At 44.6% G+C, this 21,891-nt stretch overlaps 1 protein-coding gene across 5 annotated transcripts in view; it reads right to left on the minus strand.

The window, feature by feature from the left end:
* SVIL (supervillin) overlaps positions 1 to 21,891 on the minus strand; it is a 169,567-nt gene that overhangs the window by 54,488 nt on the left and 93,188 nt on the right. For all 5 annotated transcript variants that reach the window (XM_052650626.1, XM_052650627.1, XM_052650625.1 and 2 more), the window contains 10 exons: positions 21,417 to 21,497; positions 18,453 to 19,322; positions 17,920 to 18,078; positions 17,201 to 17,235; positions 16,474 to 16,535; positions 16,063 to 16,202; positions 14,654 to 14,749; positions 12,257 to 12,500; positions 11,242 to 11,818; positions 10,071 to 10,296 (listed from right to left, as the gene is read on the minus strand). In XM_052650626.1, coding sequence (XP_052506586.1) covers positions 10,071 to 10,296; positions 11,242 to 11,818; positions 12,257 to 12,500; positions 14,654 to 14,749; positions 16,063 to 16,202; positions 16,474 to 16,535; positions 17,201 to 17,235; positions 17,920 to 18,078; positions 18,453 to 19,322; positions 21,417 to 21,497 — 2,490 coding nt within the window. The remainder of the gene's footprint in view (positions 1 to 10,070; positions 10,297 to 11,241; positions 11,819 to 12,256; positions 12,501 to 14,653; positions 14,750 to 16,062; positions 16,203 to 16,473; positions 16,536 to 17,200; positions 17,236 to 17,919; positions 18,079 to 18,452; positions 19,323 to 21,416; positions 21,498 to 21,891) is intronic.

Consider the following 21,891-nt stretch of genomic DNA (forward strand, 5'->3'; position numbering starts at 1 on the left):
ATTACAGGTAAAAGCTGATGTTTAAGAATGTTTCTGTTCTTGAATTCTAAGTCATGCTATTTTCTTCCAAATGAACTTGGTCTTTCCAATCTGCCTTCTTAATACAGAAACTTCTCTAGAAACCCATTTTTAAAATGATCACTCCAACTTTCCTCAGGAGATAGGTATATACAAAAAAAGAATCTAATTAACTCAGGTCTTTATCTAACCTACTTTAGGTCAACTATGGTGTCACTTGATAAAAAGCTGCTGGGATGTGAAAATTTGTGAAAAGTTATTCTCATGAACATAAGGCTGTTTCAGTCTTGGACATTTAAGTTGGACAAACACAGGAAAGATAAAAGGCACAGAAGTGGTAATCATTAAACTCATTTGAGCTTGTGCTCAAACAGTTTAAAGATTGGGGGAAAAAGTGACTGGACCCTTTCCCTTGCAGCTGGGTCTGCTGGGCTGGGTCTTTTAAACATTTCATTAATACATGTCCATGAAGAGTGTATTTTTAAGCAACATATAAGCCCTATCTTGGCTGTTAAGGCCTGTCAAGTCCCTTCCTTACTGGTCACAATGGAGCCTGAACTAGATGGTCTCTAAGGGCCCTTCGACCAAGTGCCCCGACTCCATTAAATAATGGAATTGGAGATAGGATGAAACATATCAGAGTCCTCATGGAGATAACCTAAATGTCCATCAACAGAGGAATGGGTAAAGAAGATGTGGTACACATATACAGTGGAATATTACTCAGCCGTTAAAAGGGATGGAGGAGTCTGTCACACAGAGTGAAGTAAATTAGAATGAGAAAAATAAATACCGCATATTAACATATGCATGTGGAATCTGAAAAAACTGGTATAGACGATCTTACTTACAGGCAGATGTGGAGAACCAATGTATGGATACCAAGGGGGAACAGGGGTGTGGGGTGAACTGGGAGATTGGGATTGACATGTATGTACTATTGATTTTATGTATAAAATAGATAACTAATGAGAACCAACCGTAGAGCACAAGGAGCTCTACTAAGTGCTCTGTGGTGGCCTAAATGGGAAGGAAATCCGATAAAGAGGGGATATGGGTATATGTATAGCTGATTCACTTTGTTGTGTAGCAGAAAGTAACACAACATCATAAAGCAACTGTGTTGTTTTAGGCTAAGTCATGTCTGACTCTCTGTGACCCCGTGGGCTGCAGCACACCAGGCTCCCCTGTCCTTCACTATCTCCCAGAGTTTGCTTAAATTCATGTCCATTGAGTCAGTGATGTCATCCAACCATCTGTTGCCCCCATCTCCTCCTGCCCTCAATCTTTCCCGGCATAAGGGTCTTTTCCAATACAACTATACTCCAATAAATTTTTTTTTAATTGAAGGAGAGGTATGTCACACTGTACAATAAAAGTTAAGTTAAGCAAATAAGAAAACAAGTTTTACAGTAAATATGAACCCATGTACATCTACAAATTCATGTATAATCATATTGTATACTTGTCTATTTGTTCAGTCAAATAAGGAAGGTAAGCCAGGAAGACTTTCCAAAGGGTGCAAGAGCTTCAAACTCTGGACCTTTCCCCTCATCCAACCTCTTCCTCTTCTTCCTTCCCTTCCTTTCTCTCTATGTGACTGCAGATAAGACCCAAATGTCTACTCTACGAAATTATCACTTATCTGTGATATTGTGATTTATAATATACACTTGGTTATTGTCCTCTTTGCAGGTACAGAGCTCCCACAACTTGGCATTTCCTAAATGATGAGAGTGATAAACGTGTCAACTTATGTGAATGAGATGACCTTTAGAAGCATGTATGTGGGGATGTGTTGCTGAGAGAACCAAACATGTGATTAGATGGTTAGAACCTTTAGTCCCACCCCCTGACCTCCAGGAAGGAGAAAAGGGCTGGAGAGTAATTAAGTCACTGCCCAATGGTGACTCAACTCAATCACGTCTATGTGATAAAGCCTCCACAAAAAGGCCAAAAGGACAAGGCTCCAAGAGTTCTTGGTTTGGTGGACACGTGGAGGTTTGGGGAGGGTAGCACACCCAGGGAGAGCATGAAACTCCACCCCCTTTCCTCACACCCTGCACAGTCCGTCTCTTCTAGCTGGCTGTTCCTTAGACTGTTTTTTAAAAAGTTACTTATTTTTGGCTGTGCTGGGTCTCTGCTGCTGCTTGGGGCCTTTCTCTGGGTGCAGTGAGCGGGGTCTACTCTCTACTTGCAGTGCATGGGCTTCTCACTGCAGTGGTTTCTGCTGTTGCAGGGCACAACCTCCAGGCACGCGGGCTCCAACAGCTGCAGCACATGGGCTCAGGAGTCGCGGCTCTTGGCTCTAGAGCTCAGGCTCAGTCATCGTGGCGCACGGGCTGAGTTGCTTCATAGCATGTGGGATCTTCCTGGATCAGGGATCGTGTCCCCTGCATTGGCAGGCAGGTTCTTATCCACGGTACCACCAGGGAAGTCCTACATTCTACTATAAAAACTTGAGGTCTAGTAAATTAGAATATTTCTCTGAGTTCTGTGAGCCCCTCTAGCAAGTGATTGAATCCAAGAAGAATGATGTTGGACCCTCTAGTCTATATCTGGGTAATGGGCTGGGAGCATAGATAAGGGCCTGGACTTACAACAGGTGTCTGAAGAAGGGGGGAGGGACTGTCTTGCAGGACCCAAGCCTTTACCCTCTGGTTTGATCCTATCTCTGTGTAGACAGCGTCAGAATTGGGTGGAATTGCAGGACATCCAGCTGGTATCAGACAACTACTCAGTGGTGGTAGGGGGAGGGGGAACCCCCTTGGAAATCAGAGTCAGAATCTTGTAACCAAGTCAGGCCCCGTGCTGTGCTGTGCTGAGTCCCTCAGTCATGTCCGACTCTTTGCGCCCTACGTGCTCTCATTCAGCCCCAGATTCTATCATTTGTGGCGCTTGGCAGTGCTCTGCCCTCTACAAGGGCCAGTTCACGTACTTGAAAAGAGATTCTAAATCCCCTTAAGGGTTTCCATCTGAAGGTCAGACTATATATGGACTAAGATTGATCTTCCCTCCAATTATTCTGAAATGAGTCAGTTTTCTTCTAATAGGAAAAATAATTGAGTAAAATCAAATCATGAGAAAAAACTGAGAGCATTAGCATGCTGCAGTAGAGCCTTCAAAGTGTCTATAAAGAAGACTTAAAGCATGCCAGCACTTTCACACCCACACAATTCATCATCTTGTGAACACTGACATGTGCTTCATTGATATTCTCCTTACAGCTCAGAACCAGCTTTCTTACTTCACCCTTGACCCACCAGTAGTTATTCATCTTGGCTACCTTACCTTTCGAATTAGATTAGAGTCCAAGTGATTTCAGAGAAATTAAAAAAAAAAAAAGTGCAGCCTCAGAAGTTGGGTTTATGATCTACTCTGGGTCTTTAAAGACATTCTCAAAAATAAGATCCCAAATATCCGAAGCAATGGCAACATCATCTAAAGAATCATATGCTTTCCTCACACCTCGCACTGTGCATCTCTTCTAGCTGGCTCTTCCTTGGTTATAGTCTTTTCTTTTTCAACGAATTAATTTCTTCTCGGTTGTGCGGGGTCTTTGTTGCAGTGTGAGGGCTGTCTCTGGTTGTGGTGAGTGGGGGCTGCACTCTAGCTGTAGTGCATGGCCTTCTCATTGTGGTGGCCCCTCTTGCTGGTTACCTTAGTGGCTGCTTTGGGAATGGAGAACTGATTTAGAAAAAGGCAAAGCGTGGATCTTTCATCACTCTACGGTCCACCATGTATTCTGCTAATGTGCCCCACAACCCCTAAGAGCCCAGATATCGTTATCCTGAATGAGGCGAGGGTGCACACACAGGCCAAGGATGTCACTCACTCAGGTCACCCTGCATGTCACGGGGGCAGGGAGCTATGGTTCCATCCCGGGCATATCCTGCCTCCCATCCTAGCGTGTGGCTTGTTTCACTACTTGTGTGTGAGCTCACCAGGCATGTTTTCACTCTCATGTGTTAGAAACTGCATTGTGTATATATATACACACTATATATATATATATATATATATATATATATAGTGTATTGTGTGTGTGTGTGTGTGTGTGTGTGTGTATATATATATATATATTTTTTTTTTCCCCTGCTGGGATGGCCTTCAAAGAATTCGTCCCTTCCAAGAACCTGATATCTTGCTTCTGGATATGCTGGCAGGGTCATTCTCAGGATGACCTTTGGAAGTCTCACTTCCAAAGACTACAGAGTAACCAAAATAATATGGAAGAAACTGAGCTTCACTTGAGCCCACACGGTACTGAATTCAGCCCAAGCCTGCAGAGTGCAAGTAATAGAAAACTTGAAATGAACACACACTGAAACACACATGTATTATTCCCATCCCTCTTGATTTCCTACTTGGTGTTGAACAAGCTCAGGAAGGTGGGGGACCTTTCCAATCGCCTTCTCTCCTGCAGTCTCACAACCCTCCTGACTCCCTGCAGACCCACTCTGCACCACAGAGGGCTGGGGAGCTGAGTGCCTGGTCCTACATGGGTGCCTGCTGTCACTTCAGTTGTGTCCAACTCTGCAACACCATGGACTGTAACCTGCCAGGCTCCTCTGTCCATGGGATTTTCCAGGCAAGAATACTGGAGTGGGTTGCACTGCCCATCTCCAGGGGATCTTCCCAAACCAGGGATCGAACCTGCGTCTCTTGGGTCTCCTGCATTGGCTGGGGAGTTCTTTACCACTAGCGCCACCTGGGAAGCCCACATGCCATTAATTACTGCCTATCTATGCAATTCAAACAACTGTGAGTGCTTTCAGCATCCGCCAAGTCCAAGTGCTATTTGCAGGGCTGGGATGTTGAGAACTGGGCATCTGCTTAGTTTACTACTGCTTAGTTCACTACTACCCGTGAGTAGTCCCGTTATTTACCCCAAGACCGGGCCCAGGGCCACCACGTGGGTATCTGCCAGGCCACTGGGGAAGTGGCTCTCCCTCCGGCCATAGCCCATGTGTTCTCAGCAGGCAATACTGGCCCAAGGCAGGACATTTCAGCAGCACTGGTCTGAGAGCCTGACTTGATTGGAACAAGTTCTGCAGGTTCACGGCAGTCAGCATCGAGTCAAGTGCGGGCCGGGCAGATCGTGTGCCTCTAAGCTGCTGTACAGTTTTTTCTTCCTCCTTTAAAAATGTCCCCTCATTTCAGAGAATCACAGGTACCACACAGACGTGGCTGAAAAGAGCATGGACTAGTCCTTAGACCACATCTTGGGTCGTGGCTGATTTATAGGCTGGAGGGGTGAACTAATGGGTCTTTTAAATGAGGGCAAATCAAAGATCAGAAAAGGAGGCAGCAAAGGAAAAAAGGCATTCCTGCCCCAAGCTCTTACATGAACCTGGGGCCCTCTAGTGGCTGAACTCTTGAGGCTGCAAAGAACGAACCTCCAGTCTGGCTGGGTGGATGTGGGACTCACAGGGAACACAGGGGACCCCCGCCAGGGCCTTAGAAGGCAGGAGTCGCAGGCTCACCAGAGGCACGGGTGGCCTCTTCAACATTCCTGGGAGTTCAGTACATCCTTAGGCTCCATCGACATCCCAATGGAAAGTTGGATCTTTTGCCTTTTTTAGTCATCTTCTCTGCCCCAAAGTGAAAGCACAGATGCAGTTGTTTCATAACTGTGGAAATAAGATTTCTAAAAGCCTAATCTACTTTTAAAGAGGTATCAAAGATTTTATCCTTAAGCAACACAAAATGTATCTGATTTACTATGGTTTTCAAAGAAGTCCCCCATTAGGGACAACTTAAACCCAATACTTTGGCCGCCTAATGTGAAGAGGTGACTCATTAGAAAAGACCCTGATGCTGGGAAAGATTGAGGGCAGGAGGAGAAGGGGATGATAGAGGATGAGATGGTTGGATGGTGTCACCAACTCAATGGACATGGGTTTGGGTGGACTCTGGTAGTTGGTGACGGACAGGGAGGCCTGGTGTGCTGCGGTTCATGGGGTCGCAAAGAGTCGGACACGACTGAGTGACTGAACTGAACTGAAACCCAAACCATGTAGGCTGTTATGAAACAGTGATGCTATCAATTCGATGGGGAAAGCAAAATATATCCTCAACTTTAGGCTAGTTATGATCCAAATTTGACATTCTACATGTCAGAAAGATGAAGAAAGATAAGGAACTTACAGATATGTTTTCTTGAGCAACACATATATTGTAAAAAAGAGGAAGGTATGGAAGAGTTCCTCTAATTTCTCACCTGCTACGCTTTTCTAAGTCTTAGTTTATGTCTATGAAACAGGGATATATTGGCTCCTTCGAAGGGCCATCTTCAGCACTCTGTGATGTCACATGAGAAAAACACAAGAGGTACCTCTGTGGGCCTCGGGAGAGAGGACTTAAGATGCTCAAGTCCTGGGTTTCCCTGGTGGCTCTGTGGTAAAGAATCTGCCTGCCAGTGCAGGAGACAGGGGTTTGATCCCTGATCCAGAAAGATCCCCCATGCCACAGAGCAACTAAGCCTGTGCGCCACAACTACCGAGCCTGTGCTCTAGAGCCCAGGAACTGCAACTATTGAGCCCATGAGCCTCAACTACTGAAGCCCGCGCGCCCTAAAGCCCATACTTTGCAACAAGAGAAGCCGTCGCAATGAGAAGTCTGTGCACCCCAACTAGAGAGTAGTCCCTGCTTACTGCAACTAGATAAAAGCCCATGCTGCAAAGAAGACTCAGCATAGTGAAAACTAAATAAATAAATTAAGAGAAAAAATAAAAAGTCAATTCCAAGAAAATCTCTGAGTCCAGAGAATTTGCCAGTCCATACCGCCAGCTTTAAAGAAACGAAAACAAACGATGCTCAAGTCCTGAGCAGGAAAGAGACAGACCCACAAGATCAAGGAAGACCAAACTACATCCTCAGGCTGTAGCTGTTTAGAAGAAATGAAGGAAACTGGCAATGGCCAGAGTCTGGTCTCCAAGAGTCTGAACCGCAAAAGCGAAATTCGAAACAAGTGATGCCAGGAACACACGAACTGAGAAAATTAGTATAGGAAGAGGATGGATTCTTCCTAGCACTGTTGTCTAGTTAGAATTTCTGTCCTCCAGGGAGAACATGTTTGCTGCTAAAACATTCATCTGAACACACAGCAGCCCTGCCTCATGTACACAGGGAGAGAGACTAAGACCAGCCCCTATTAGGGTTGGCCCTATTCACCATGTGGCCCCAGGGCCCCTGGAATTCAACCTCTCCTATGGTGAAGCAGGTGATCAGAGGAATTAGAATAAGGTTTAAAAGGTCTACTTTATATGTCACCTCAAAGAAAGCAAAGCCCAGATAAATATTATATGAGAGGCTTTCTTATTTTAAATGGTCAAGCTTCATAGTTATTTAACAGGAGGAAGGACTAATGTCCCTCCACTTCTTGGGGAAAAGCTATCGTGTGGATTGTAAAGAAGTATGTAGCTCTTCTATTTCACCGAAGTGCAAATAAAAGTACCATTGAGGTAAGGGGCAGAGATCTCTGACCATACATATATTTTATCTTGGCAGAGTCTATTACCAACATAGATGCTAAATAAAGTGTCCCTCTTTTCTTTTCAAATGTGCAGTTTGTCAAATAAACTAAATAGCTGAATATTTAAGAAGCATTCTTACGATCAGGGTTCTGGACAGACTGTGGCCGGGAGCCCCTTGGGTCTGCGGGAAGGACTGTCTCTCACCGGCCAGAACGTCCATGTGTACACGGTTGGTTTTTATCCTCTTTCTGGGCAGCTAATAGCAACCTTACAGCCACCCTCCAACTCCTCAGACATCCACAAGCCTGGGTTAGGAAGCTGCACCTTTATAGCATCTCACATTTTTTTAAATTCAGAATTTTACAGTAGAATTAAAACTGCTTTCAAAAAAAAAGAAACTAAGATTTGCTAAACACAGGCAAGTGAGCCAAGAATGACTGCATAGCAGTTGGACACAGAACTTCATTAGACATCCTAACAGACAGAATATACCCCAAGATGGGAAATCTCTTTCCAAAGCCTTTGAGAGAAGGGAGTATATTAGTATTTTCTACTGGAATTTTACCCCAAGAATGTTTTCTGGTGTGTAAAAGATCAGAACTTGTGTATAAGTGATATTTATCATTAATTTCCTTAAATGATACTTTATCCTTTTACCTAATCAGTTTTCAATAGTTGGGTCTTTGGACGGTGCAGAGAAAAGGGTACCCTCCTACACTGTTGATGGGAATGTAAATTTGTGCAGCCACTATGGAGAACAGTATGGAGGTTCCTCAAAAAACTGATCCAGCAGTCCCACTCCTGGGAATATAACTGGAGAAAACACTAAGCCTACAAAAGCCATGCCCCGCAATGTTCATAGCAGCACTATTCACAGTAGCCAAGACATGGAAACAACGTGAAAGTCCATCAGCAGAGGAATGGGTAAGGAAGATGTGGTGCATATACAACGGAATACTACTCAGCCATAAAATGGAGTAAAATATTGGCATTTGCAGCAACATGGATGGATCCAGAGATGATCATACTAAGTGAAGAACGTCAGACAGAAAAAGACAAATATTATATGATATCGCTTACATGTAGAAGCTAAAAAATAATACAAATGAACTTATTTATGAAACAGAAACATACTCATAGAAATAAAAAACAAACTTATGGTTACCAGATGGAAAAGCAGGGAGATGGATAAATTAGGAGTATGAGATTAACATATATACACTACCATGTATAAAATATCAATAGATAAACAAGGACCTACTGTATATAGCACAGGGGACTATATTCAACATCCCATAATAACCTAAAATGGAAAAGAACCAAATCACTCTGAGGTATACCTATAACTCACAACAACATTGTAAATCAACTATACTTCAATAAAGAAATAGTAAGGACTCTGGATCAAGCCCCCTGTGAGCTGGGTTTCCGTGGAGGAGGACTTCATGCCAGAATAGGCCAAACACCTTCTAGTCAGCTCACCCCAACATCCAAGCCCCCTCAGTTTTCTAGGCATTCTGTACTGTGAATTTTAAATAAGCAAAGGTGGAAGAAAATAAGCTTTAGCACTCTCATTAATTTGTTGGTTAAAAAAGTCTCCATCTATCTAACATTTTGTGAATATTATTCCAAGGTTTGACTTGGAAAAAATGAATGAAGAGTTTTCACTGTGGTTTATTACGTTGTCTTAAGTAGTTGGAAATGTACTTAGAGAAATCAGACTTGCCAGTGCAGTTCAGAGGAAGAAAACTTCTGAAAGGTGGAGGTGCCAAGGGAGGGGGGGTGGGGATCCAAGTGGGTGGAGCCATACTTCTGCCAATCAAACTAGGAAATTGAGGAGAAGCTTCTTCACCCAGTCCTCAGGTCACTTACATCTTTTGCTAGAGGCTAACAAGGAAAACACAATCCCAAATATTTAACTCTGATTCTTTGTACCTGCCCCCTTTATCTCCTCTCAACCCTCCATCACTGTTTTGAATGAAATGAGGTTTTGGTGTTATTTAATCCTCAGATGCAGTCTTCACAGCTATTACCTGATATGAAATGTCTAAGTGCATTGCAGAAGTCATCCATTTTACTTTCTGTAACATAAACAAAACTTTGATTCAAATCTCAAGGATTTGTGTCCTAAATCTGAATTTATCTCCAATCCCTCCACACATATTTTCCATCGAAAGATAGTCACAAGCAGTTGTGCATTCAATTTCAAGCCACGCAAACCTGAAAGGAAAAGAGCCACAATCTCTGCTTCCATCCCTGGCTGGTCAGAGAATTTAGTATTAAAAAAAAAAAAAAAAAGAAAAGAAAACAGAAGCAGCAAACAAAGAAGCAGGCCAAAGTCTCTGTTTGTTTCCTCATAGAGTTTTGAACCAGCACCGCCCAACTTTATCAGTCCAGACACCAGGATGAACGTGGTTAGCTTTCAAACTTCCCGGAAGAACAGCATATTCCCTTGTGTAGCTGGATTCATGATTTTCTCCCATTGCCTGTTCCTCAGATCTTTGTCTAAGAGCAAGCTGTAAACTGCCCATCCCACCCCAACAGAATTCCTTCTCGGTCATGAAATCTCATTACCTTTCTTTAATGGACATGGTTTTGCTGGGGGAGTCGAGGCTGCCCTCCACTGCCGGGGCTTTGATTTCTCCAGCAGCAAACATCGCACACGGGCTCTGATACCGCTTCTCCTGAGGCTGTTCAGAGGGATCCTGCGGCTTCCAGGACATGGGGGTTGCAGACGGAGCAGCCGGTTTCCCAGCAGCCGCGCCAGTCTGCTCAGAAGTGGGTTCCCCGAACTCCGCCGCTGGGAAGGAAAGGAGCCCTGTCAGCACTTACTCCCCCGGGCAAACATTCTTCAAGCCCTTCACCCCCGGATGATCCTGCACTTAGAGTTCAATCCGTGGGCACGTGGCAGGTTACCCAATCCCCTGGGGTTTATGCAAATCTGGGGCACACTCTGGTCCCTGAGAAAACCAAACTTCCCAGCGGATGACCCCACCCAGTGACTTGTTCTGTGACAGTTGGTCTTCTCCTATGTGCCAGACACAGGAAGTTGGTTTGGACGACACTGCAGAAATGTCTCTACGCCTCCTAAACAATACTTTGACATTTCACATGTGCAGTACTCCCCAACCTAACCACTCTTATAACTGACACGCTATCATTTTATGGAAATGCAGAGAGAGAATTACAGTCCTGTGCAGCACGGCTGGCTAGTCTGCACAAGAAGGATCTAGAAAGAGAACCTGAAACTCCAGAAACTGGGTTCCTGCCCTATTCCCTGTGCTCACCTAGCCCGGGACCTTTGAGATCCTCAATTTAATTTTTCTTATTTTTATATTTTTATTTTTTGGTCATGCTGCAAGGCACGTTCCTCGATCACGGATCGAACCTGTGACCCCTACATTAGAAGCTCAGAGGCTTAACCATTGGATTGGCAGAAAAGTCTTGTGAGGTCATCAATTTCTAAAAGCAGCCAAAAGAGCTAGCAGTTAACATGACCAAAGCCATCCAAAACCCTTACGAAGATGTATTAAAACACTCCAGGTACTTTTACGGCAGACATATTTATGAGTCCTCTGAACAGGTCAAGTTCAAGAGGAAGAAAAGTCCGGGAAGGGTACCATTCACCCCAGACTTTCATTCAACACTTTACACTCAGCTGTCAACTGCCTTCATAATTCAGTTAAAAACAATCCCAAACACATGCGACCCATTCAGCAGGAAAGAAAGAGCAGTAGTAAGTTACCTTTCAGCGAAAACTTCCTCTTTGTGACATTCTCCAAGTCCACCTTCTCTTCAAAGAGCTGCCTCTCCTTCCAGTCCGGGCTCGCCTGCATGGTGCTTTTTGGGGTGGAAAATTCCTTCAGCTCATCACCAAGCTGGGCGATGGGAGGATGGGTGAGCTCCAGGCTTCCTTTCCTTGGAAGGGCATAGATGGGCTCTTTATGGTTGTCTCCCTCCCGGACTCTGCTGAGGACGGGGTAGGACAGCTCTGCTTCCTCGAAGGACCCATACTTTGTAACCCCGCCATCTCCACCTGTCAAGCCTCCCTTGCGTTCTGTCTCTTCAAATTCTCTCAGCATTGCTTTGCTTCCAGCACCCTCGACTGAGGGCTGCCAGCCTTGGGATTTCAGAATGCTTCTAACTGGGGAGTCAGAGTTTTCTAGCGAAGAAGTAAACTTCTGCTCAGTGGCGCCAAAGCTGTCATCTGGAAGTGGCTTTGTCCGAAGATTCCCTGCATACATGGGGGGGATGGTAGATGCCGCAGTGGACACAGACGTGTTAATGGTGGGGGAGAAAGCCATGAGCTTGCCACTCTGCACCTGGGAGGACACAGTTCAAAAATAAAAGGTGATTTAAAAACACCGCCTGGGTAAATACCTGTGGATGGACTGACATGGATGGAGACACTACATTTGGGGCAGTTTTTCTGCTTCTGTTGGTGAGAAACCAAACCTAGATGTAGTTGCACAAATGCGTCTTGTTAATCCAATCATCTGCCTGAAAGGCAGGTTATGCATTCTGTTTTTCTCCCCTTGATGGACTCAACTTCAGATGATTTCAGCCATAATGTGAACAAGAGAAGAGAAACATCCTTGGCATGGTTATCCTCCTTAAAATGAAGTTATGACCAAGTAGCGACAGGTAACACAGAGTACAGGTCAAGCCCCTTAATCATATCATTAACCCCCGTGGGACAGCATGCTCCCATATTTTCAGGACATACGTGCAACCTTGGAGCTGGATCGCAGGGCACCCACCTGTTCCACCTCTCCAAGCGTGACCGGCTGGGTTTGATAACGAGCATTCATCCTCCTCTGTCTCATATCTAATCTGTTCCGCGTTGAAATGGCTTTTGAGACCGGCTGGGACAGTTTGTTAAACAAGGCCAGCTTCTCTGCTAAGCTCAGAGTGGAGGAGTCAGGTTCTCCCTGCTCAGCAGAATCTTTACTCTCGTTTGTCTGGTCTTTGGCTAATGCCTTTTGGTGAGCAGATGCCTGCAATCTGAAAGGGGGGAGACGTCAGCCCCACACAGGGAGAGAAACAGAAGCCCACCGCTAAGTCTGTCTGTTAACTTTCTTCAAAGTGTCACTGGAAAAGGGGCTTATTTTCCCCTATCTAGATGCAAGACAGGTGTGGGCAGTTGGTCAGCTATTAATAAGAGAGTGAACACTCTAGGCTGAGGACCCTTGCACGGTCAATGCCACACAGATTTTCAGCTCTGGATTATTTCTAAACATTGAGTTTCCTAATTGCAGAATTAAACAAATTAAGGCTTAGGTATACCTTATCTTAGAGACAGGAGCTGTACTGCTAGTATCAACAATAAATACAGCTAGGAGGAGTCCTCAGACCTTGCCTGCAGCCTGTTTGCTGCTGGTGCTGCTAAGTCGCTTCAGCCGTGTCTAACTCTGTGTGACCCCATAGACGGCAGCCCACCAGGCTCTTCTGTCTCTGGGATTCTCCAGGCAAGAATACTGGAGTGGGTTGCCATTTCCTTCTCCGTGCAGCCTATTTAAACATTATCTAAATGTGTGGTTCAGAAGGTGGTCTTTACATTTTTTCTATTTTTTTTAAAAAATGTGGACCATTGTAAAAGTCTTCATTAAATTTGTTACAATATTGCTTCTGTTGTTTATTTTTCTTTTTTGTGGGGATGGGCAGAATCGCATATCTCTTAGCTCTCTGGGATCTTAGCTCCCTCACCAGGGATCTAACCTCCACTCTCTAGGCAAAGTCTTAACCACTGGACCGCCAGGGAAGTCCCTACATTTTAAAGTTAGGAAATAATACAATTATTCTATCAAAAGCATTCACTAAAAAAAAAAAAAGCATTAACTACAACACAGGGTTTTGATGTTCACTTACTACACACAAATAGTTTCACTGTAAAGATCATTCTCCTCTTTTAACCTAGGATTTTCTCTTGTAGGTTTCCATCTGTTTCCTAAAAGGTACTAAAAGTCTGAAATTCCTGGTAACTTGAAAGGTGAAGGACATTTTGGTGCTGATGAATCGCTCCAACAGGCTTCCAGTTTCCTGGTCTCGTGAATCTTGGAAGGTCTAAGACAATGTACCTTCTGCCACAGGGCCATCCAATGCTCAAGTCCAGGAGAAGAGTACACTCTGCCTGGACTCCGATTAACTAGTGCTCTACAAGTTGTCCCAGACAAGAGAGGGGTGTCAGTTTTCCAGGGCACAGTGAGGCGGGAGTAAGGGGGCCTGAGTCTTGGCATCTTTCCTGAGGTCCAGAGAGCAACTGGGCCTCCCAGGTGGCTCTAGCTATAAAGACACCAATTCAGGAGATGCAAGAGATGTGCGTCCAGTCCCTGGGTGGGGGAGATCCCCTGGAGAAGGAAATGGCAGCCCGCTCCAGTATTCTTGCCTGGAAAATTCCATGGAGAGAGGAGCCTGGTGGGCTACAGTCCATGGGATTGCAAAGAGTCGCACATAACTGAGCACAGGGAAGAACCAGGTGTGCTAGAAACCTGCTTTCCCAAAGAGAGCCTGCATCTCGACAATGCCAGCTTTCTTTCTGAACTGTCATCTTACTTGTTTTAATCTTGCTTTAGCCTTTGTGTTTTGGCCTGTAACAGTGAAATAGAAGGGATATTTACCTGCCTTAAGGACATCACTTTAAAACACCACAACTTAAAACATAACAGTAAAGCATCTAAGTTCAGACACTATGAATTGTTATTGTCCGGATCCTCAAATGTAACGGCATTGTTTATCCATTAGAAAACAGGTAAGGTTGTTTGTAAGCATGTATTCATGTCTAGAAGTGTTTAAGCATGATAAGACTTTCAACATTCAGGTTAAGGTTCTATTTTTCTGTTAGCCTTTAATAAGTGCTAGTATTTTAGATGAAAAATGAAATTTTTTTAGGGATGACCAGGGTTATGTAAAACAGAAACAAAACAAATGGATGAGTGGGTTAGTTGGGGTTGAGTTCCAGGACAGAGAGAAAGCAGGTGGATGAAATGCCGGCATACGCAGGCCTACGTGAAGTCCCCCGGTGTGAGACAGCAAGATGCCACACGCTTCGCTGGGACAACTCCTTGCGCTGACTTGTTTGTCAGACAAACGACAGACATTCAAGATTGGAAGATGCACCTCTGCTCTCAGTGTGACATGCAGCAACTTCTGTCCAGTACCTGGCAGGCTGCACGGGACTCTTAGCTACAGTGGGGCTAGGATGTCTTGTCATTACAGGGTGGGTGGCCACTGAGCACGAAGCAGGGGTAGGTTCACTTTAAAAGCAATTGCCAAAGGTGGAACATTCATAAGGAGAGAGAAGAAAAGAAGCATTAAGGAGAGCGTAGTTTTCAATTCAGAAACATTACATCAAAACATACTGGAACAAAATTGTTTGCTTGTTTATTTGGGAAAATCACAAAAGAAGTTGAAAAGCAATTACAAACTGAGGAAATAAGAGACAGAGACGACCCGAAGTCAGTGGAACAGGAACAGATTTTTCAAGCTTGGAAAGGATTTAGAATTTAGAATAAGTGTCCCAGTTTAAAAGAAAAATTAAAAAGAAGCTAATATATGAACCACCAGCAATGCAGTAGATTATGTCTCTGTTTTACTAAGTTGTCCTAAGCTCTTTTTTAGAAAAATCATGGTCCTCATATCATCTATAAGCACATCAAAGTATATTCAGGAAGTCTGACAAGTGGATAATTTTTGCTTATATTTACTGTTTTGCTCCTAGGGTTAGCTGTTTATTTTATAATAACCAAATATTATTATTATTTTTTGATTTGCCAAGAGTTCCCAGTGAATATAAGATGTACTTTTCCACAAACAGGAAGTTCAGGTGGCTGAGTTAACAGCAGCTTCACATGTGGGCTGCTGATGCTCTAAATGATATGAACTTCATTTTTTTCAGGAAGGGTGTGTGCACGTGTATGTCCAGCAGGAGAAACTATTTTTTAAAAAAATTAATAAAAGTTTTAGTTTAATGGAAGCAATGATTCCTGGATGAATTACTTTGGGAAATTCATACTGAACACATGAGAACACACAGCTCAGAACTTACTTCCCACCGTCTGGAGACTTCCACGGAATTAAAAAAAAAAAATCATGATAATTTAAAAGCCAAGAGAATCCTTTTGTATCTTTAGTCTGTTTTGAGATACAGACTAAAATATTTATGGAAGAAACGACATATAGGGTTTGCTTGAAAATAACTACAGCAGCAAACAGGGGGAGCGAGATGAGATGGGCTTGGGGTTTTTGGCTCTTGGGATTGGGTGATGAGGGCATGGGGGCTCAGAACATTAACCCGTCTACTCTTATATTTTAAATTTTCCATTGTAAAGGGATTAAAAAAGAAATCAGGCAAAAAAATAAAAAGAAAACTTCCCTTCATGTTCTTCTAGGAGATACAATAGGTTAACACACCCCTTTACAAAGTTCAGGGACACCAGACACCCAAACACCTACTTTTTGGTGGCTTCTAACTGAACCGTCTTCTGATCGCCTCATTTTAAAAGTCTTTAAATTTCTCTTTACAAAGAAGGCCTTCCAGCCAAGGCCCAGAGGCCCTAGAGGGACTTACGTGGCTGCAATGACCACCTCCTCGGTGGTGACGGGCTGCGTGTGGGATCGGTCCTGTAGGCGCCGCAGCCTCTGCTCCACGGCCGCATTGCGGGAACGGCGCTTTGGGACGCTCTTCTCATCAAACGACTTCTCCATCTCCTAAGGTGGGAAACAGTGTAGATGCCTGAACAACTGGAGGAAAGGAAGCTGGGGCGGCAGAATGTGGCTACTCTGTAGACCCTGCAGGGTCTACAGGAGGGGCCCCCTCCGCCGCCCCAGGAGGCAGCATCGCCATCAGCAGCACACACACCGGCCACATGAGAGGAGAGATCAGACCAGAACCCAGAGCGGGCTGCAGGCTGGCCGTCTGCAGGAGGGGCCGCCTGCAGGAGGCGATGGCTTACTCTGATGACCTTCCAGCACATCTTACCCTGAAGAGCAGCCTCTTAGCAGCGACGCTTAGCCTTGCTCGCTCATCGACTTTTTCTTCATCTGTGAAGAGTCACAAATAAAGACTGAACATCATTAGAAAATGTAGGGAAAGTCTCTTCAAAGTTTTCCAAGGAGGACTTGGAAATCTTCTGAATAAAAGAAATCAATATGCTAAAGGGGATCATCCCAATCCAGGGATCAAGCCCAGGTCTCCCGCATTGCAGGCAGATTCTTTACCCTTTAAGCCACCAGGGAAGCCCCAAAATAACAAGAGGCAATATTTTCTTCTGGGTGAGGAAGGCTATTCTTCTGCTCAGTGAAAAGGTACTAATTCCCATTGCAATTCACCAAACAAAATTCTTGTCCAGGCAATAATTTTCTACTGTCATATTTGACTTAAGATTAGATATTATGGAATTAATAAGAGATTTTAAGGAAGGAATTTCTCTTCTTTATTATTAAATAGTAACAAGAAAGTAACATGAAAAACCTGTTTCTTTGATTCAAATCTATGGTTTTAATAAATGGCTAATATCACAGCTCTCACTCTCTCAATACTAAAGAAGGTTCTTGTGAAAACCTCAACAGGCTTTATTATAGTCACAGGAAGAAAATCTGCTGGAAAGAAAGTAATTGTTCCATAATCTCATTCTTTTCAAAAGCAAAAATCTTATCTAAATCTAATCTGGGGTGAGATGATTAAGAAGAAAAAGACAGATACTTGCCCTCGGCAGCTGGCATTTCTGAATTTGAAGTTGACCTAGGAAAGACATGAGTGAAAAACAATAACAAACAATTAGCTGGTTGGAGTGGAAGATCCAAGGATCATATTAAAAGTGAAAATAAAAATTCAATTAAAGCCTCTTAAAGAACACCCTCCTGGTAGCAACTCTAGTTGTGACTACGCGTGGGCAACTATTACAGACACTGTGGGGTATGTGTGCACACAGCCCGGCCAGGTGTTTCACCTTGTGGAGACAAACCAGGACCAAGGAGGACTTATTAAACACAACGGACAATCACCTTTTAGACAAACGCTTTCATTTCTCTGTGTTAGCATATGATAAAAACTCACATACAACATGCAGATAGACACTGATAAACTGAATACGAATCCCCTTAGTTATTTTCACCATATAATCTAGCAGACAATCTGGATTCTAACTTAAGGGCATAAAAATTTAAAAACATTAAATGTTTAATGTTTCTCATTTCTTACCATCTGAATGAAATTTAAAATGGTATGCTGATACTGGCATCATGGTCAACATTCTTTAAAGACACATTTATACCAGCCAAACAAACATCACTTATCGCTTGGATGGAAGCATTATGGAGTCATTACATCCCATTGAAACAGCATCAGAACCATCCCTGGGGTAGAAATTTCTATAGGATTTCTTATACGTTTCTAGACCAGGCAACTTGACAGACACATGCCTACCTATCCGATTCCTTTCGTTCTGCCGAGGTTATGGGTTGAGTTCTAAATCTCTCGGAAGTCTTTCTATTTTCACCAGGAGAAAAATAGCGCCTCGGTTTCCGGGACCCTCTCTCCCGCTCCACACCAGGGCCTTCGCTTGACCCCTCAACCCGAGAATGGCTTTTAGAGTTGGTGGGGAGGAGGTACACAGAAGGGAGACAGAGAGAGGGAAGAAAGCAAAGGTTTATGTACCCTGGTGAGTCAAGGCATGGACAGTGAAAATCCCACCACATGCCTCTCCCATGCATGTTGGGAGGTGGAACATTCCAGAGACCCGATACTCCAGAGGCACCCGCCACCCTCCGCCCCAGCCCCGTTAGTAGGCGCAAGCAGAATGGTAGTCATGGGGCCATGTCCTGGATGGTCTGCCCTACACACACTGGTGAGCTAAGCTGGTAAAGCCTCAAGGCAGGATGCCACACAAGTTGGAAGGTGAATAACTCTGCCAAGGACGTGCAAGTGACACACTGGGGGGACACGTGGACATCACCTACAGCTCGGGTTTCCTGCTGGCCCTGGCTGACTCCAGGAACGCATTGCGGAGCTGGGCGACCGAGACCTTCGTGTCCAGCAGGCCCAGTTCCAACTCGGCCTTGGACGTCTGTGACTCGGCATCTCGCTTGGGAGCTGGGGCCTTGGCCTTCAGAGCCTGGAGCTGCGGAGGACCCGCGTAGTCGGACAGGGAGCGGGTGAGGACCCTGTGTTTCCTCGTGGGCACCTCATTCCTGTGACCTTGGGACACAGCCTCGCTCTGAACATACATGACCATCTCACTCCTGCCCATCCTCTCGGTGGGCTGCTGCTGAGCCGTAGGCGGGCGGGCCAGGCTTTCTGATTCCTTCTGAGGTTCCGTGGTAACTATGCCAACAGCGGGCTGACTCAAGTCCTCGGTTCCGGGGGGGGCTTCCTGGCTTCTCCCAGACCCACGATCCTCCAAAACTGCAAGGGTCTTCCTGCTTTTCTCCAGAGCATCAGAGAAGAGCACATCTTCTGCTTTGGATTCGCAAATATGGAGAACCGGGGTGTCTCTTCTTTCACCTTCTAGAACCTTTGAGGGGGGAGGCTTTGTGACAGTCTGGGGGGCTGGGCCCACCCAACTGCCCTCGGAGATGCTTTCTGGGGTGTCTGAGGTCACCAGCGTGATGGTGTGGACGGGCTCTGCTGGCTGGACGTAGCCGCGGATGGGCTGTCTCACGGAGCTGGCCACCTTGCCCGAGACCCTATCGAAGGCCGAGTTCTCTGACTGAAAGGCCAGGTAGTGGCCTGGTGCCGTCTGGTGTCTCCTGTGAGTTAAGGGCTCGGAGGCAAGTTCAGGGCTGCTGCGAGCGCTCTCCTCTCGCACCAATTTTTCTCTAACTTTAACTCTTTAAGAAAGAAAAAGGATTTAAGTTGCCAAGTGTGGTAATGGCTCTGGGGGAAGAGAGCATGTGTGTGCAGACCAGAGATGCCTGGAGACTGGATAAGCATCTTGGGGTCCCACTCGCCTTGCCAGAGGAAAGAGTTTGTATTGAGTTTACAAGCTCACTCTTCCTTCTGAAAAGCTAGGAGGGGCCAGATGCTATCCTGGGAGAGAATGGATGCCTTCCGACTAAACGAATACTCAGAAGCCCAGGAAAATTCATTACTATGCACCACTGGTATGCACGAGGGCGCACTGAGGCTGGGCTACTAGTGGGTAAGCTTTCCACATGGACAGGCCCAGTATATGGATTGGGGTGGGGGTGGTTTCCAGGCATATATAAGCCTAAAGACCAAATGTAATTGCATTGTCTCCTATAAATGTCATAGCATTCATGACGACGGTTATTTTTTATTGAGCTCAAGATACAGCCAACAATTATCCCTTTTCAAGCATTTAAGAGTCACAAATTTTTCCATGCCATGCAGACAACATTCATTCGTTCAGAAGACACATGGCCAGGTAAGACACCATCACTTCCAGCAACTCCAGCGCTAAGAGGGATGTCGGCAAAAAAAAAAAAGATTTTTATTGAAAGAATGCACTGAACATGTTCTCCCCACTGGAATGGTCATTAGGCCACCAGTTAAAAACTAGTCCAAAAAGAGAGGGCTCTGGTTGTTTCTAGAGCTATTTAAATAGCCGAGAGCAAAACTGAAATCCACTGGAAAAGCTACCAACCTTTTCTTATTACTGGGGAAGCAAAGTAGCCAAGACCTCTGGCTGAGGGGCCCAGAAGACCTCTTTTCAAAGCCTCAGTCAGCCAGTTTGAGCTGTGTGGTCTCAGATAACCTACCTGCCTCAGCTGCTTCATCTTTCAAACGGAAATAATGTAACAAGATGTAATTTGATGCTTGCAAAGTAAGCAGTTTAGTGCTTGGCAAAGGTTAACATTCAATAGTGCAAACTAGTTGTTTTTACTTTTTTTTTTTTTTAATACCACATAGTGAGGAAGGACAAACCATTCAAACTGCTTATGAATGGACTGTGGACTGGGGATAATCTTTAAAAACTAAAGGATGCTTTTGAAGTAGGAGAAGTGATTTCTCGGGGAATGTAAAACCTTTATTTGCTTAAGATTAGTCAGCAAAAATAACTGCTTGTGATATTCACTTTCTAGAAGGGAATTTTTCCTTAGATGACAAAGGCATCCTACTAAATTTGATATAAACACCTACGTGTCTTTCAACATAAGATGCAGGATATGTATATTTCATTAAAGAAGAGTCAAAGACACACATAAAAGGCAATTACTGTGAATCATTCAGGGGGAAGAGAAAAGCACTCTGAGTTATTCTTCCCAGAGACTAGCGAGTGCTGGAGGTTTTCATATTTATAAGCTTTGTTAATTTGTACAAGTTCTCCTGCGGAATGTGTCCTTGCCATCGGAGACAATCTGAATGTTGTCCTCAGCCAAGAACAAAGTGACTGTTAGAAACTCGATATATGGGTGCTTTGTCCTGCCAATGACTTATTCATTCTTACTCCTTCTGTCTCTCCCTGCCCCCATCCTTAAAAATGAAGCAAGAGGGGGTTTTGTCTGCTTTGAAATCCAGATGCCCTATACATAGCTGTGGAAATTAACAACTGGTTGAGAGACAGGCAACATGGAAAGGAGGAGGCTGGAAGGCCAGGACAGGGGAGCTGATGATAAGATGGGACCCTGGGTGGTTAGCCTGGCTCAAGGGAGCAGCCCAGAGGTGCTGGTTATGTGCTCACTACCGCTCCCTCCTGGCAGCATGTGAGTGGTGAGAAAGGAGAAAAGCCAGAGGTGGAGTCAAAAGATTTTTCAAAAGAGAAGCAAAAGGGAACAGTATGAGCAGCCATTAGGGCAGTAGGAGAAAAAGGAATGGTTAGAAAGCAACTTCCAGCAGCCCCCTTTTGAACACGTTATTTTCAAAAGCCCTGCCACCAAAAAGAGGGCAGAGGCGAGTTAGTTTCGGTGACGTGCGAGACAGGGACACACTCACTAAACACAAGCCGACAGCTTGGGAGATACCTGGACGGCCAGTTGATAAGTGAAGGTGTGTCCCCTTCGGAATCTTTCTGGAGAAACCACTCATGTTTGGGTTTCCCGGTACTATTTTGTACAAAAAAACAAAAATTCAGGTAAAGCCTATGAAAATGTCAACACATACACAGATGTCATTATCATCATTTAAAACCCTCAAGGCTGACTTTTCCTAAGTAAGGAATAATGCTGGCTTTTGAAAATGTCTAAGCATGTTTTGCCATGGGGTTTCTATTTGGTGCACGGAATGTCCAAGACGTCCATTTATTACAGATATCAAGATAGAACAAATACATCTGAAGCCACCAAATAAAGTGTTTTGTGGGATCATTTGGAAATATCAGGAGTCTGCAACAGTCATATTCTGCCTATAAATACCAGACAATTCTCTGGTAGGAGGTTGAATTAAAAATACAAATTATCATCTGTAAGTTCTGTAAAGGTACACCGGTAAATAGCCAAA

The sequence above is a fragment of the Budorcas taxicolor genome, chromosome 13 (genome assembly GCF_023091745.1).
Source record: "Budorcas taxicolor isolate Tak-1 chromosome 13, Takin1.1, whole genome shotgun sequence".
Lineage (NCBI taxonomy): Eukaryota > Metazoa > Chordata > Mammalia > Artiodactyla > Bovidae > Budorcas > Budorcas taxicolor.